The sequence below is a fragment of the Anolis sagrei genome, chromosome 2, assembly GCF_037176765.1.
Source record: "Anolis sagrei isolate rAnoSag1 chromosome 2, rAnoSag1.mat, whole genome shotgun sequence".
In the NCBI taxonomy this organism is placed as follows: Eukaryota; Metazoa; Chordata; class Lepidosauria; order Squamata; family Dactyloidae; genus Anolis; species Anolis sagrei.
In genome coordinates, this window is record NC_090022.1 from 264,739,102 (window position 1) to 264,755,979 (window position 16,878).

At 41.8% G+C, this 16,878-nt stretch overlaps 1 protein-coding gene across 2 annotated transcripts in view; it reads left to right on the forward strand.

The window, feature by feature from the left end:
* AGGF1 (angiogenic factor with G-patch and FHA domains 1) overlaps nucleotides 1-16,878 on the forward strand; it is a 34,106-nt gene that overhangs the window by 7,652 nt on the left and 9,576 nt on the right. The window contains exon 6 of one of the 2 annotated variants that reach the window (XM_060761631.2): nucleotides 4,181-4,250. In XM_060761631.2, coding sequence (XP_060617614.2) covers nucleotides 4,181-4,250 — 70 coding nt within the window. Of the gene's footprint in view, nucleotides 1-4,180; nucleotides 4,251-15,972; nucleotides 16,310-16,878 lie in introns of both variants that reach the window. The other variant, XM_060761630.2, reaches the window with a different exon arrangement.

The following is a 16,878-nucleotide window of genomic DNA, read 5'->3' on the forward strand; positions in this document are numbered from 1 at the left end:
AAAAAGTGTGGTATTTCATACTGATAAGTAAGGATTTCTCTTAGAGTTTGAGGCTGCTGTATTTGGAAGTTAATTTCCTTGGATCAGGTGATAGGGAGGAATAGTTTTGTTAAAAGGTGTTTTTTTTTCTTTTAATCATTGGGAGGAAGTGTCCTTTTGATCTGGCTGATTGGCAGCATTGTTCATTTGCCTTTTTCGTTGTAGGCTGATTTAGTTTTCAGTCATTCAGAAGTTTCTCACCTTACAGTTCATATGGTATACTTAACACGTTGCTTTCTGTTCTTGGCAACTCTGTTCTTAATTATACAAAAATGATTTATATTGTTTATTTCTAATGTAATAATAATTGAGAAAGGAAAATGTGAACTTTATTGAAAAGGTGACATAACTGAGAAAATTTCAAAGTAGCTCCACCTGACATGTGTAATAATTTGAAATTGCTGTAACTGCCATGAATCCATTCTGTGAAATCCAGGAATTGATAGTTTGATAAAGTATTTATAATTCTGTTATATAGTTCAGGGGAGTGCATCAAAGCTCCCTGGCAGAGAATTTGCATCTCATTAAGCTATACATTTCAGGATTCCATAAGCATCATTAGAGATAGTTTGTAAATTATAATGATGATCAATCATTTGTCTTAGAGTCAGAAGCTTTAATGGCCTTTCCACATGTGAGAGGCAAGGCCATTTAAGCTTCATTTGTATGTGGTCAGTATCGATGTACAGCCATCTAATTTATGTTTCCGGTATTACTCCCATTTGCTGCTTTGGCTAGTATACATTGTCTCCCCATGCAATGGTTCCCAATCTTTTTTTAACCAGGGACCACATTGACCAGGGACCACTCCAACATTAGTATCAAAAGAGTTTGGAATCAGATTTTGGTCAACTTTAGATTCGGTTTGTTTATTTAGGGTGCTAATTCAGAAAATTGCACTGAATAGACCACATCAGCTCTACTTTCTGATATAGAACATATGCCATCTAGTAGTCGCCATCTGTTTTTCCACAGAAAACGATATTTAATAATCTAGAGCTGATGTGGGCTATCCAATGCAATTTTCTGAATCAGCACCCCAAATAACCCCGGGAACAGGCTTAAAATGAAGACACTAAGAAAAACATTTTTTGGTTGGGCTGTGTTATTATCCCTGCATTTTGTTAACGTTCAGCACAATAAAAGGGTTTTGCAATACCAGTCACTCTGGTTGCAACAGTGTAGTAACTGTGAGGCTGCGGGACCATATTTTAGTTCTTGCGTACCACTGGTGGTCTACAGACCACAGGTTGGGAACCACTGCCCAAATTAATACAATTATTTGCTATCAGGGAATTGTCCTATCATCTTTGTTGTTGTTCATTCGTTCAGTCGTCTCCGACTCTTCGTGACCTCATGGATCAGCCCACGCCAGAGCTCCCTATCGGCTGTCACCACTCCCAGCTCCTTCAAGGTCAGTCCAGTCACTTCAAGGATCATCTTTAGTTACTTTTTATTCTGCTTGATTCTTCATATAATCCAACATATATGTTTCTGCACTTTGTATAAGAGCTTTATACAAACTGAAAATGTTGAATTGGAAGACAAATATTGGATATCTCAGATCAGTGTACGCTTATAATTTGGCAGCAGATAAAAGTTGATGCCCAACCAGCATACACTTTTAAAGGGAACAAATAAGGTTATTTTCCAATTAGAAATTTGTTCTCATTTGTTCAGCATGACTTGAATATATTAGTGAAAGTATCAGAGAGCTCAATGATTTGGATGATTTTGTTTTAATATAATATTCTGGGTTCATTTTGGTTAATTTGGAAAACAATTTTGTTACTTTTGGGTTGATCCATTTAGTTTGAGAGTACTTTAGGTAGAAATGAAGTTTAGAAGAGTAAAGCAGGGCCAGTTATATTTATACTCATTTGCTGAAGTTGCTTTTCTCATTTGCTGCAGTTGCTTTTCTCATTAGCGACTAGAATGTGGAAAGATGGGTGTTTTGTTTTGTAATTCATATATATATAACATGATTGGGGATTGCATTTAATTTCATTGTACAATGTACAATGACAAAAGAGTTAATTTCTTCTATTTGGGGAACTGCATCATAGATTGGCACCCAGAGGCTCATTCACTGACACCAGTCAATGTATCATCATTTCAATAGCACTGCTATACATAGTCTACACAAAAGTGTATGTACAACATAGTTTTTAGCAATAATGTTGAAAATAATCAAGGTGTGAGCACCTGGGGGAGCCTCTTTTCCATTTTTAAAACCTTTTGTGTCACACACAAAAAATAAAAATAGATTATTGAAAATTGTCTTTTAAAACTATAAATAAAAACAGTTTAAGACAAGATGTTTGTGTATTTGTCTCCCAAAATAATTTGCACAATTTTGTGATAGAGAGACTGGTGTCCCTATGTAAGATCATTGCCATTCCAGAATTCTTTTTATTGACACCATGGAGGACTAGGAGATAAATAGTGTCTTAGTTTTGCTAATGCTGATGGTTTTTCATCTTTTTATCTCCCCCCACTTCCTAGCTCTTTAATTACTTGGCAAAATCAATCACTTCAGTTGTTTTTTTTACAAGAAAAGGTAAATTCTTCCCTAGAAAGATGATAATGAACTGGAACTCACAGTAAAAAAGAAACCCCTAGAGAGTTTGGGAAGAACTGTGACAACTTTTTAGGACAATTTATCTGTATTTCAATGTCTCCTGTTAAAACTTTGGAGTCTTTTGCTTGGAATCATTTGCTGTATGTTCAAATCAGTCTGATTTGGCTCTGTATTTGGGATTTGTCCAAATTTGGAGCCTTCTACCTTGAATGCTGTATGCTAAAGATTTTAAATGCTTTCTTCAGAAACATAAGTTCTATCCAGGAGAAAGGTGGGATGTTAAATAAAAAAAATAAAACACAGCTATAGGCATGAAATATGTGTTTGGTTAAGATACCTCAGTTATAGAAAGTGTTCTCTAAAATGTGCGCCTGTATATTATATTCTTTTTGTTAATTTAAGGGATTACTTAGTGTGTTCTTAGTTGCCTCCTCCTCATACTTGTAATAGTATGACTTTAATGCTTAGTGTTTTGTTATACGTTTACTGTTTGCCACATTTGTATTAGATGGATGGTATTCAAATGTTTTAAAGAAACATTGAATAAAAAGCTACCTACGTTTTACTCAGAACATGTGTGTTTCATGGATACATGTCATAGTGAGCTGAAAGGATGTACAAAAATTGTTGCTTGGTGAGAGCTCTGTGCGATAGGTATTTGCATCCAAAAGTGCATTACATTTCTGTGTGCAGATTGTGAGATTGGGTCTTATATTTTAAAAGTCATCCATGGTTTAGTGAAACTAAAGTTGAAGTCAGTTTCATAAGTAGAAGTATGAGAATTGTCTATCAGTTGGACATGCACAAGCATTTACCGTTATATAACACTATTGGAGTTAGTTTTGTGCAGCTTAACACACTATGCAACAAACTCATTATCTTTAATAGGTGAATAGGCAAATAGATATGTAAATGTGTCTCTGGCAGTGACTGAAGTCAAGATGGGAAGGCTAACTGGTTCTTTCCCCTATAAATGTCGCGGGTTCACAGAATCTGAACATTTACCAGTTAGTGATTGTGATCTTTGCAGAAGTTTTAGAGATAATTTTGAAATAGTTTATAAATCAAGTGCATAGGTAAAAAGTTTAGGTGCAGGTGCAGGGATATGGGTAGTGATTTATTCTACTGAATCCAGTGTCTGAGATAGTGCCTAGTAAAATGAATGTCACTGATATGATGCATTGCGAGGAGACATCCCCTCTGTTGCTGTTGCCCGGAAGCCTCTTAAACATGGATCGGTACAGTCAGTAGTGGCTTGTGAATTTATATTGGGGACAAATACTTGGCTGCTACTGGAGCTGGCTGTGATATCCTTGTGACATATGATTTATAATCCTGGCCGTTTGCATAAAATGCATAAGATTATAAACACTTAGGTTGCAAAAAAATAAATAAAGGGAGCATATGTCAAGATTTGTCTGTTGGTTTTTTAGACTCCAGAATAAAAGTCCTTTAGAATTTGGAAGCAATGTAGTCTTGAGACAAGAAGTTTCCATAATAGTCAACACACACTTCATTTTTATGTTGCGTTGTTTATTGTTTGCTGCTGTTCATCTTTAGGTACATCATTTGACAGAAACCATGGCTAATCTGAAGATTTCATCTTCTGGATTGGCAACTTCTGGTAAAGGTAGAGTTATGATGTCAAAGATGTCAGTCTATGGGCATTTACCACAATCTTGAGAGGCATTAAAAGTAATATATCTAGCTATAACGTTGGCTAAATCCTAATTTATATCTATTTATTTTAGTTAAGAACAGTTAGAATCTGCCTCAGAAAAGCAACAGGATTTAGTTATTTCTTTTGTAAAATAGTTCAGTTGTCATATGTTTATTTTTTTAAACATAATTTGGTTTAAAATGGAACCTGAGCACATTTGCATATTCGGTTTATTTATTTTATTTACTGTATTTATTTACCACCTTTCTCACCCCTGGGGGAACTAAAAGCGGTTTACAACATACTAATGGCAAAAATGTAATGCCAACATACAGTACACAAAGAAATCATAATAACGAATCACTACATATAACTATGAACTTAAAATAAATTAAAACAATTAAATGTAAGACATATATAAAATGTAAACATTCAGACAAAGCATAAAATCATCCTAGTATAAATGGGAAAGGGAGACTCTTATGAAAAGCTCCTTTTTCAAGTGGATAAAAAGAGTACTGGGGAAACCCATCTTCAGTTGTCAAAAAGAACTGCCTTTCAAGTATTTAAATTATTTGTAGATCACCTATAATAAACAATAATACCCTAGAGATGCCACCCTGTATTTCAGAAATGATTTCTCCAGTTTGATTATGTACTTTCCATTTTATATTCCCATACCTGAGCTTTTCATGGACATTCACTTTATCTCTCACAAATAAACATTGCTCTTGTTCAGTAACACCCATTTCTAAATAAGGTGCATAAGGTTAAAACAAGTAGGTTTCATATGTACATTTCATGTCTAGAAATAGACATATTGTATATTGCAATATATATGTGGACTGCCAGCAGTAGATGCAGGATGCATAAAGTTTCTGTTTCATTGTACAGTAGAACAATGGTACTAGTAGAGCACCTAGTCAGAATATATGCTTGTTCAGAAAATAAATGAATTTAAAAATAGTAATCTTGGTTTAGTTCAATGTTTTAAATTGATTCTTTGATTATAAATTAATTTGATTTATATTTTTCTCATCTGCTTGAAGTAACTGTGAGAAATGCTGCTTCTCCCTCTCCTGCTTGCATGACACCTGCTTCCATTTTTCTTTTCCTAACTACTGCACTTTTCCAACTTCACTTTTCCCAACTATGTGCACTTTTTCATCTGTATCTCTTTTTTCTAAATGGAATGCTGCTGCAATTAGTTCTTGTAGCATTCCATCAAAAATAAATCCTAGAGTATCAAAACTTACATAGTCCTTGTATGCATCACAAAAAGCATATCATCTCCAACTCCCAAGGGAGAGAGCAAACATATATCCTAAAACATACCCAGTTATATTCCATTGGGTGTAGCCCAAATGTACTGGCTTTAATGAGCACCTGCATATAATGACCACCAGAATGAGTTTTTTTCATGAACACATATATCTACTCTCTCTCTGACAGAGAGTTATTAAATCAACCAATAACACAAGAGGAAATATTAGGGGTAATTAAAGGGTTAAAGGGAGCTAAGTCACCAGGGCCAGATGGATTCCCAGCGGAATATTATAAAGCATATACTGAAGAATTGGTACCACATTTAACAGAGTTGTTTAATGAAATATACACTAAGCAAAAAGTCCCACAAACCTGGAAGGTATCAGAAATTATTACTATACCAACAAAGGGAAGAGATTTAACAGAACCAGGGTCATACAGGCCTATTAGTCTATGTAATCAGGATTACAAAATATTTACAAAAATTTTAGCGAAAAGATTGGAAACAATAATGCCAAAAATAATTAAAGAAGATCAATATGGATTTGTGAAGGGAAGAAAAATTGGGGATCCAATAAAAAATGTGGTAATCGCAATGAATCATGCAAATTTGAATAAGGAAAAAATTGGAATTCTTAAATTGGATGTTTACAAAGCCTTTGATAAGGTCAATCACAAATTTCTATTAAATGTATGTCAACAGTTGAATATGGGGGAAAACTTTTGTAAAACATTGCAGCAACTATATAGTAACTGCAAGGCAAGAGTAAGGGTTAACGACAGAAGGACAGGAGAGATACCCATTTTAAATGGTACAAAACAAGGATGTCCATTATCCCCCACTTTATTTGTAATAGCGATAGAAATACTAGCTGAAAGTATTAGGAATAGCACCAAGTGGACAGGATATAAAATAGAAAAGGAGGGAGGGGAAAAGGAAGAAATAAAGCTGAATCTCTTTGCTGATGATGCAATGATTATTACAAATCAACCATTAATCATGATAAAAGATATGATAAAAAAATTAGAAGAGTTTAAGAATATATCTGGATTATTTGTTAATATCAAAAAGTCAGAGATACTATGTATTAACACCCCACCAAAAGAACAATTGGAGATTAGGAAAATATCAGGATTAAAATTAGGATCAAAGAAGCTAAAATATTTAGGAATATGGATATACAAAAATCCAAAGAGTATCGTTAAGGGGAATTACAAACAGAAGTGGAAAGTAATAGAGAAGCAACTTAAGAACTGGGAAGGGAAAACATTAACAAGAGTGGACAGAATAAGGGCATTGAAAATGTTCATAATACCGAAATTATTATATTTACTCCAAACCTTACCAAACACAGTAGAGAGGAAAACATTAAAGACATGGGACAGAAGAATAAGAATATGGGCAGTTGGCAGGAAAAGACCCAGAATAAGGGAGTCCAGGGAGTCCCAGCAGCAGTCCCAGCGGCTGCACAGCAGCGGCTCGACCTCCCACAGATCCCGAATGGGCCACCAGCACTCACCGGTAGGTTCTGGGGTCGTGGTTTGTCAAGGGGGGAGGGAGGGAGAGGAAGCCAGCCGCGTTGGAATGGCGGCGCTCCCTTGTCGCCTTCACCTTCGCTTTTCCGGTCCCTATCCTTGGCTCCCCAGCTCTCTTCAGACCCATGGGGTTTAGGTCTCTCTTCCCCGTTTTAGGATGGTCTCGGGGGGGGGGGGGGGTCGACCGGATTCCCCCCGATTGAATTTTTCAGACGGCGCAGCTCAGCGTTTTGCTGCTGACCGCCATAACCGGAACCGGAACCGGAACCTGGAAGGAGGTGCTGCGTCCTCGGCGTCCTTTGCGGCCTTGCTGCTGGGGCAGCGGCCAGGGCCCGAGTTGGAGCGCGGAGGAGCGCGGAGGAGGGAGGGAAAGAGCGACGAGGCCGTCCCATCTGCGGCCTGGCAAAGAGCGCTCCCCCCCGGCAACCAGACCACCGCCGGAGCCGCGGCCCGAGCAGCCGCCGGAGCCGCCCGGGAAGAGGAGCTGCCGCTCCCGCCCCCTCCGCAACATCGCGCTGCCATCACCTGCAGCCCGCTGCTGAGGCAGCTGTCGGAGCCAGAGGGGAACGGAGAGAAGAGCCAGAGCCTCCAACTGCGGCCTTGCTGGAACGCTCCCTCTCACCAACCGGGCCACCCGCTGGGGGCTACCTAGGAGGTGGAGCTGCCACGTCCGCCGCCTCCGCAGGACCGCGCCGCCGCCATTGCGGCCTTGTCTTTGGGCAGCTGCTGGAGCCACAGAGAGGAGAGGTAGAGCGCCAAGGCCGCTTCCATCTTTGGCCCTGTTGGAGCGCTCCCTCCTGGAAGCCAAGCCACTCGCGAACCTCTCTCCTGAAAGCGCTCCCTCCTGGAAGCCAAGCCGCCCGTGAGCCGTCACCCAACGCCGCTGCTCTTCACCATCTGGGCCTACCATCGGCGAAGCTGCTTATAAGGGCTGTTGCCGGCCGCTGCTCCTTACCATCTGTGCCTATCATCTACGAGAGCGGGCGACGAGGGCTGTTTGCCGGCCGCTGCCCTCTACCACCCAGGCCTTTCCATCTGAGCCTTACCTCCTGTGAACTTGGCCACGACTGCGCAGCCATTCCATCAGACCGCATAGCAGCTTCTTTGCTGCCATTTACTTAGCAAAGTGTGATTAACCATCTGTGCTGCCCCATTCCCGAGTTATCAACACCGGAAGCCTATCCGCTGGTTTACCAACCGTCTAGTCTACCGGGGTCATAGCAATTATTTAGTTTAATATCAACTAGCACTTTCCTGGTAGTCAGTTGTTGCTATCTGTCATCATCGAAATAAGAACATGTTAGAGCACCTAGGCACCTGCCATCTGCTGCTAGATTGCACCAGCACTTTCGCCCCTTCCCTGCTCCCTCTGTGCCGCACTTTATATCGCTAAGTAGAGCACTTTAGACCTAGCACTTTATTAATGTGCCTTTGAATTTGTGTGTCGCTGCTAAGTAATTTACGAACATTGACGCCCACCGACGGACTGCTCCTGAAATTTATGCACTTTAAGTCCTAGACTATTGAAGCAGTCGGAATATCGACTACCATCCATATTGCTGCTACCCATGTGGTTCCCTGCCCCCCTTTGTGTACTGTTTTTGTTGCTCTGGGGTTACGGAGGGGGCAGAAGAGGAGGTGGCCCGGAGCCTGTGATTAATAGTGTGGTGGGGAGGGGGGAGGGGGGTGAGGGGAGATGCTGGCAAATACCAATAAACCTAACAACAAGCGTAGGAGAAAGTAATCCTATGGCTCATAACTGCGGCATGGAGGGGGGGAGGTGTTCCACTAGCCGAGGGGCCCCCATAGAGGTCGTGGTGGGAAGGAGGAGATGCGGGAGGAGGAGACCTCGAATTCGGCCTAATTCGGACCGCTTTTCCAAATTAACTATTCCCAATAGGTCTCCTAAGGTATTGCGGTGTAACCAGGTGAGCGGGCCCTCTGGCTTGAAGGTGGTGTTGTTGAACGCCAGGTCTGTCAACGGAAAAACAACTTGGATTCAGGACTTAATCCTGGAGGAGCGGGCAGACCTGGCGTGCATCACGGAAACCTGGTTGGATGAAGCGGGGGGCGTAAATCTCTCCCAGCTTTGTCCCCCAGGTTTCTCCGTGCAACACCAACCAAGAGCCGGAGGACGGGGAGGCGGAGTCGCAGTGGTCTATAGAGATTCCATCCATCTAACCAGGAGCCCCATCCCGCAGACCACAAATTTTGAATGCGTTCACCTGAGGGTGGGTGACCGGGACAGAATAGGGATTCTGTTAGTGTACCGTCCACCTCGCTGCACTACAGTCTCCCTACCTGAGCTAGCGGGGGTGGTCTCGAGCCTGGCGGTGGAGTCCCAACGGCTTCTTGTGCTGGGGGACTTCAACATCCACGCCGAGGCAACCCTCACAGGTGCAGCTCAGGACTTCATGTCCGCCATGGCAACCATGGGGCTGTCCCAACAAATAACTGGCCCCACCCACTGTGCTGGACACACATTGGACTTGGTTTTCTGCCAGGGATGGGAGCAGGGTGGCGGTGTGGAGGAGTTGTCCATCTCTCCGTTGCCGTGGACCGACCACTTCCTGATTAGATTTAGACTCACTGCGCCCCCTAACCTCCGCAAGGGTGGGGGACCCATTAAGATGGTCCGCCCCAGGAGGCTAATGGATCCGAATGGATTCCTGACGGCTCTTGGGGAGTTTCCCGCCACCGCGGTAGGTGATCATGCCGAGGCCTTGGTCGCTCTCTGGAATGGGGAGATGACCAGGGCCATTGACAAGATCGCTCCGGAACGTCCCCTCTCAAGTAACCGAGCTAAACCAGCCCCTTGGTTTACCGAGGAGCTGGCAGCAATGAAGCGAAGGAAGAGGGTTCTAGAGAGCGTGTGGCGCTCGGACCCAAGCGAGTCAAACCGAACACGGTTTGTGTCCTTTTTAAGGGCATATGCCGCGGCAATAAAAGCCGCAAAGAAAATTTTCTTTGCGGCCACTATTGCGTCTGCAAAAAACCGTCCGGCGGAGTTGTTCCGGGTTGTCAGAGGTCTTTTAACTCCCCCTACTGCAGGTGGGAGCCCTGACAACTCGGCAGCGCGCTGCGAAGCATTTGCTCGGTTCTTTGCAGACAAAGTCGCTTTGATCCGCTCTGGGCTGGACGCCACTTTAGATGCAGTCTCTGTGGATGTGACACAAGCACCTGCTTGTCCAATTTTGTTGGATTCTTTTCAGTTTGTGAAACCCGAGGATGTGGACAAGATACTTGGAGGAATGAGACCCACCACGTCCATCCTAGACCCCTGCCCATCCTGGCTTCTGAAGGAGGCCAGAGGGGGATTGGCCGAGTGGGTAACGGTGGTGGTTAATGCCTCCCTCCGGGAAGGCAAGATTCCAGCGAGCCTAAAACAGGCTATTGTAAAGCCGCTGTTGAAGAAACCATCACTCGACCCCACTAAATTGGACAACTTTCGGCCTGTTTCCAATCTCCCCTTCTTGGGCAAAGTCATGGAAAGCGTGGTGGCCTCACAACTCCAGGTATTCTTGAGAGACACGGATATTCTGGATCCGGCACAGTCTGGTTTCAGACCGGGACATGGTACCGAGACGGTCTTGGTCGCCTTAGTGGATGATCTGCGCCGGGAGCTAGACAGGGGGAGTGTGTCCCTGTTGGTGCTCCTGGACCTCTCAGCGGCCTTCGATACCGTCGACCACGGTATCCTTCTGGGGCGCCTTGCAGAGATGGGTCTTGGGGGCACTGCTTTGCAGTGGCTCCGGTCATTTCTGGAGGGTCGTACTCAGAAGGTGTTGCTGGGGGACTCCTGTTCAGCGCCACAGCCGTTGATCTGTGGCGTTCCTCAGGGTTCCATCTTGTCCCCCTTGCTGTTTAACATCTACATGAAGCCGCTGGGTGAGATCATCCGGAGTTTCGGGGTGCGGTGTCATCTGTACGCAGATGATGTCCAACTCTGTCACTCCTTTCCACCTGCTACTAAGGAGGCCGTCGAAGTCCTGAACCGGTGCCTGGCCGCTGTAACGGTCTGGATGAGGGCGAACAAACTGAAACTAAATCCAGACAAGACAGAGGTACTCCTGGTCAGTCGCAGGGCCGAACAGGGTATAGGGTTACAGCCTGTGCTGGACGGGGTCGCACTCCCCTTGAAGGCGCAGGTTCGCAGCTTGGGTGTGACCCTGGACTCATCGCTGAGCCTGGAGCCTCAGGTTTCAGCGGTGACCAGGGGAGCATTTGCACAGCTTCGGCTCGTGCGCCAGCTGCGCCCGTATCTTGGGAAGTCTGACTTGGCCACGGTGGTACACGCTTTGGTCACATCCCGCCTCGACTACTGCAACGCTCTCTACGTGGGGCTACCCTTGAAGACGGCCCGGAAGCTTCAGCTAGTCCAGCGCGCGGCAGCCATGTTGCTAACGGGAGCAGGACGCAGAGAGCATACAACGCCCCTGCTGTCCCAGCTCCACTGGCTGCCGATTCGCTACCGGGCCCAATTTAAGGTGTTGGTGTTATCCTACAAAGCCCTAAACGGTGCCGGCCCAAAATACCTTGCAGACCGCATCTCGGCCTATGAGCCCACGAGGGCCTTGAGATCATCCGGAGAGGCCCTTCTCTCGGTCCCGCCTGCCTCACAGGCACGTCTGGCGGGGACGAGAGAGCGGGCCTTCTCGGTGGTGGCCCCCCGGCTGTGGAACACCCTCCCTGCTGAAGTTAGGCAGGCGCCCTCTTTGATGGCCTTTCGTAGGGGCCTGAAAACATGGCTCTTCGAGCAGGCCTTCAATTGAGTGCATCTTGAACGACTCTGGAATGGACTAGGACTATGAATTTTGGCTACGACCCCGGGACTAGACGAAGCGGACTTTTAGTATAAGTATATGTTATGTTTGTATTGTCTGGTTTGTGTTGTCCTGACTTATTGTACACTGTTTCTTTGTGTTGTTGTTCACCGCCCCGAGTCGCCCTCGGGCTGAGAGGGGCGGTCAATAAATGCAAATAATAAATAAATAATAAATAATAAATGGTTAAATGCAAAAGAAGAAGAGGGAGGCTGGGGGATCCCAAGTCTGGAAGTTTATCATGATGCATTTCAAATCCAAAGATTGCTGGAAATACAGTATACGGAAAAAAAATGGGTAAATATGGAGAAGATAATAAATAATATTAAAGGAAAAGAAATAATATTTAGGGAATGGAAGAGGAGAGAGGAAACAGAACTTAAGGAACCCTTTAAAGGAACAGTAAAAGTGTGGAAAAAAAGAAAGAAGAAGTTAAATCCAGGTAATGAGAATAAGATGGCAACTATATGGCAAATGAATTATAATAATGATGAAATGATAGGCAGAACATTGAGACTGATTGAAAGCAGAGGGAAAAGGTTAGTAGAGGATCTATATACAGAGGATGGAAACCCCGTAGAACAAAAAGAAATTCAGAATTGGATAGGGTCAGGGAATTGGATTCAAAGCTGGGCTATAAGACAGGAAATTTTTAGACGGAGGGGGAAAATTAGAGAACAGGATAGTCCATTTGAGAAGGTGATTAGGAAATGTTTGAGAGGGGAGAAGAAAGTGGCAGGAGATCTGTACGACCAAATTATAACAGTAAAAGAAGAAATAATAGAGGAAATTTTCCAAACATGGAGATTGGATATGGAAATTGAGAGGGAAGACATCCAAAGGGAAATAAGTAATATAGCAAAAGAAAAGTATAATGTATTAAGGGAAGCAAGAAGGAAAATGTTACAAAAATGGTACAGAACTCCTGCACAACTTTCACGCTTTGTACCAGGGATCAAGGATAGGTGTTGGCATGGCTGTGAACAAAGAGGGGTGTTTAATCATATGATATGGGAATGTGATCAAGTGCAAGAATACTGGAAAAGGATTGAAGGGGAAATCAATAGAATGTTAAACTTACAAATAGTAATAATTAATAGAAATATACTACATGGACGAATAGCAGGAGTGAAGAATATACAAAAGGAAAAAATGGTTGACAAATTAATCGCTTGTGCACAAATTGTTTTAGTGAGGGGTTGGAAAGACAAAACAAAATGGACGCTGATTAATTGGTATAACTATATAGTGAATATGTTAAATGTGGAAATAACAAATTGCAAATGGAATAATATAGATAAAATTGAAAAGGTTACAATAACTAAGAGGATGTGGGAACCAGTTCGGAATTATTTAGAGAATGTGTTAGGATGTGGAGCAGAAAAATTAAGACTGAGACTGATATTTCAAATGTAACTTCTGTAGTTTGATGTATAAATGGCATGTACAAGGAGGGGAGGGTGGGAGTGGGAAAAACCAATAAAACAATTAAAAAAAAAACCACATATATCTACTCCAACCTTGGTGTTGATTCTTGCAAAACTCACCCCGTTTTCTGTATACCTTAATAGTATCCACTGTAGAAATGATGGAAAGAAACGGGCACATCAAGAACCAGCAAAACAGATAGAAAAGGGATTTAACCATCTAGTGTCGTTTGTCATAACTACTTAACATGAAGAGAATACCAGTGGCAAATTGTTTTAGATATAATCGCTGTGATCTCTGTAATTGAAGATGTACAACCCCATCTCTGAGAATTACTTTGACAAGCATTTTTGAAAAAGTATATTTCAAGTAAAATAGTTGTATGTGTCCATAAGACTTTACTTTTTAGATAATTGTCCTTTTTTCCAATGAGACATATTTTCTATTAGAATGTATTCAAATCAGTGTGTGTGTTGAGTGTCCATTCTCCAGGACCTCTTCAAACATGTCGCTAGAATCGCGGCGGATTGTGGGAACCTCACGCCCCACACCATTCTGGCTTCTCCCTGCTTTATCACATAATGGGAAGCGTCCACTGGTCGGCTTGCCCTGTTAAGGGCAATGCAAGCATGGGAAGCCTCCCGTGTTGCTGCTGGCAGCTTTTTTTGGCAGCAACTCTGGTTCTGCAGCAGTTTTGCCACGGAGCTGCCCCAAAAGTACTATTCCGGTGTGTAAATGAAGTGGCAGGCTCTGTGACAAAGCTGTTGTGGAACCAGAGTTGCGCCAAAATTTGCCCCATGTGAAGAGATCCCAAGAAGTGTCGTGTTTATATTAATAGGATGCAAGATGCTTCATAGATTGTATGTTCCCACTCCATATGTATCTTTCAGTTAGAAAATTGGGTCTGTGTGGAAGTTGGAAGATAGATTACTGATTAACTGCTGAATGTGATTACAAAAAGAGAAGCTTGTCAAAAGTAATCATTTGCATTTTATTTAAAAGAGTTTTGTCTTAAACTAAGCTCGTGATAGTTAATCTATTACACCATCTTATTTACTGTCTGTGTGCGATTTCTTAACAATTTTCGCATATGAAGCCAGAGCTGCTCCTCTGTATTTTAAGAAGTATTTAACATGTACCATATGGCCACTGTAAAACTATATTTTGTTAAAACTATACTTGGTAAAGAGTTATTACATCTGAATGGGCTCTGTGAGAATATGAGAAATACTTTGTACTTTACAAATACAGTTTTTTCTGTGTGGAGTAGAGAGTGTTTTGTGGTAATGTTTGTTCTTTTTGATTTACATGGCTAGAGATCAATCCAATAAATTGGATTTTGGTGAGATTAAGAAAAAGGATACTAGAATAGATGCTTATTCAAAGAGATGACGATTCATAATTAGAGCCTGTTGATCATATTTAGAGAGATTGAACACTAGTCATTTCTTACCTGGCTGTTACAAATGGTAAGAAGCTCTTGGTTATTAAACACAGGTGGGGTTATTGAAACCTTTGGGGGTTGTCAGCACACTGTTGGACTGGAATCGAAAAATATGAGCCAGTTAGCTTTAAACACTTCAGTATAACTGTGAATTACTATAGCATCTGTTATATGAATCCAAATTTCATATAAAATAGTTGTGTTGTATACACAATAAACCATTCATTCATTCATACTCACAGTTAATAATTGGGGGGGGGGGGGGGGGGTGTGTGTGAAACAACAGGAAGTGAGAGAAATCTACCCCTCAGAAGGGAAATTCACTCCTGGAAGAGTTATGGGGAAAAGGTCTCCACATAAGCTTTCTAACCAATCCTTTTTTTCCACAATAAACCAATTTTTTTCAAAATCCAATTATCACAGGAGCAGAAAGTGAAGTGAAATCTTATAAACAGGGTCACAGACAGCAAAACAAACACTACAGGGGCATTAACCCTTCTCTGTGCTATCCAAGATTAAAACAGATATATTTTTGGCTGGAATTACACTTAAAAATGCACCTGTTCTAACTTACAAAAAAATTCAACTTAAGAACAAACCTACGGAACCTATCTTGTTTGTGACTTGGGGATTGCCTGTACTTTAGAAGGAAATTCTGGCCTGTCTACTTTTTTTGTCTAGCTAGCTAATGCTGCTGGAGCTTCAGGCCTGCCAATGGTGTTTTCTAGGAGAAAAAAAAGTGATGTTAGTTAGGAAAATATTGTGTCTTCTTCTCATATGCTTTCTGACAATTTGGAAATGATGGTTGGTTGACTTGTTGTCCAGTTTGGTGGTTTCACTGCTGAGAAAAAATGAGGCAGAAACATAGGAAATGCTAATGGGTTTGAGGGATCAAAAAAGTTAATATAACAAACTCTGATAGGAATGCCTGGTTAAAAAAAAGACTGTCCCACTAAAAAGTTAATGAAGGGACCTGTAGATTGAGGGTAAACTGACCAAAAGTCAATGCTGATGAGGATTTTACCATAATGGCTTACAATAGATTTAACTGATGATCAGATATTGCTTGATAGTATTACAAAGGTATCTCTAAATATACCAGCTTAGTCACATATTTGTGTCAGGTGGTTCACAAAATCCAGTTCATTTTTTTAATTAAAAAAATTCTCAAGTTTCATTCTCTATAAATCTTCAGGAATTAAACACAGATGAACAGAAATCTTCCAACAGTCTGAATTGCCTTTCTACCACCAATGAAATAAGTTTGCTTGAAGAGAAAGACTCTCCACATGTGAAAAAAGCTAAATTGGACATTGATACAAGAAACAGATTAACAATCAAAGAATCAAGTATTCCAAATAACAATTTACAGCTCAAGAACACAAAATGTACTTCTATAGATGACAGTAAAACAGAGACTGAGAGTGAACCAGAAGAAGGTGAAATTACAGACTCTGAACAAGAAGAATATAGCAGTGAAGATGAAGTGTCAAGTGATGACACTGTAAATTCAGAAGATAATGACAGCGAAGGTGAATTACGGATTTTTTTAAACCAAGTATTCCCAAATAATTGCAAGTTGAGGAACAAACAAAACAGATACTGTAATGGCAAAAACTTAAATCTACAAGTTTGAATTAAGGTGACAAAATCAGTGTCTGCACTGAAATTCCAAAACATTGCCCAATACAGTCTCTCCGTTGTATAATGTTCCAGTATTTAATTAAATGTGGATTGTAGTATTGTAAAAATCTTGTTAGGTATCACATGTACTATACAAACTGCATAGCTAATAATTGGACTATTTAGATGACATGGTGTTGAAATAGACTATTTTCCTACTTGCTTGGTCCACACTGTGAACAAAACATGTCTTTTGCTGCCTTCCTCTGGAATATAGCATTCCTAAAGGTGGTTCATTTCTGTCTTGTTATTATTACATATTGCTCATAAGAATATAAGCATAACTAACCTGGAGCATTCAAGAGGGCTATTTAAGCCTGCTTTCTGTTCCTACAGCGGTCAATCAGATACCAATTGAGTGCATAGCAGGATATAACAGTACCCTCCTTTTGCACCCCTCCCATAGTATCTGCCATTG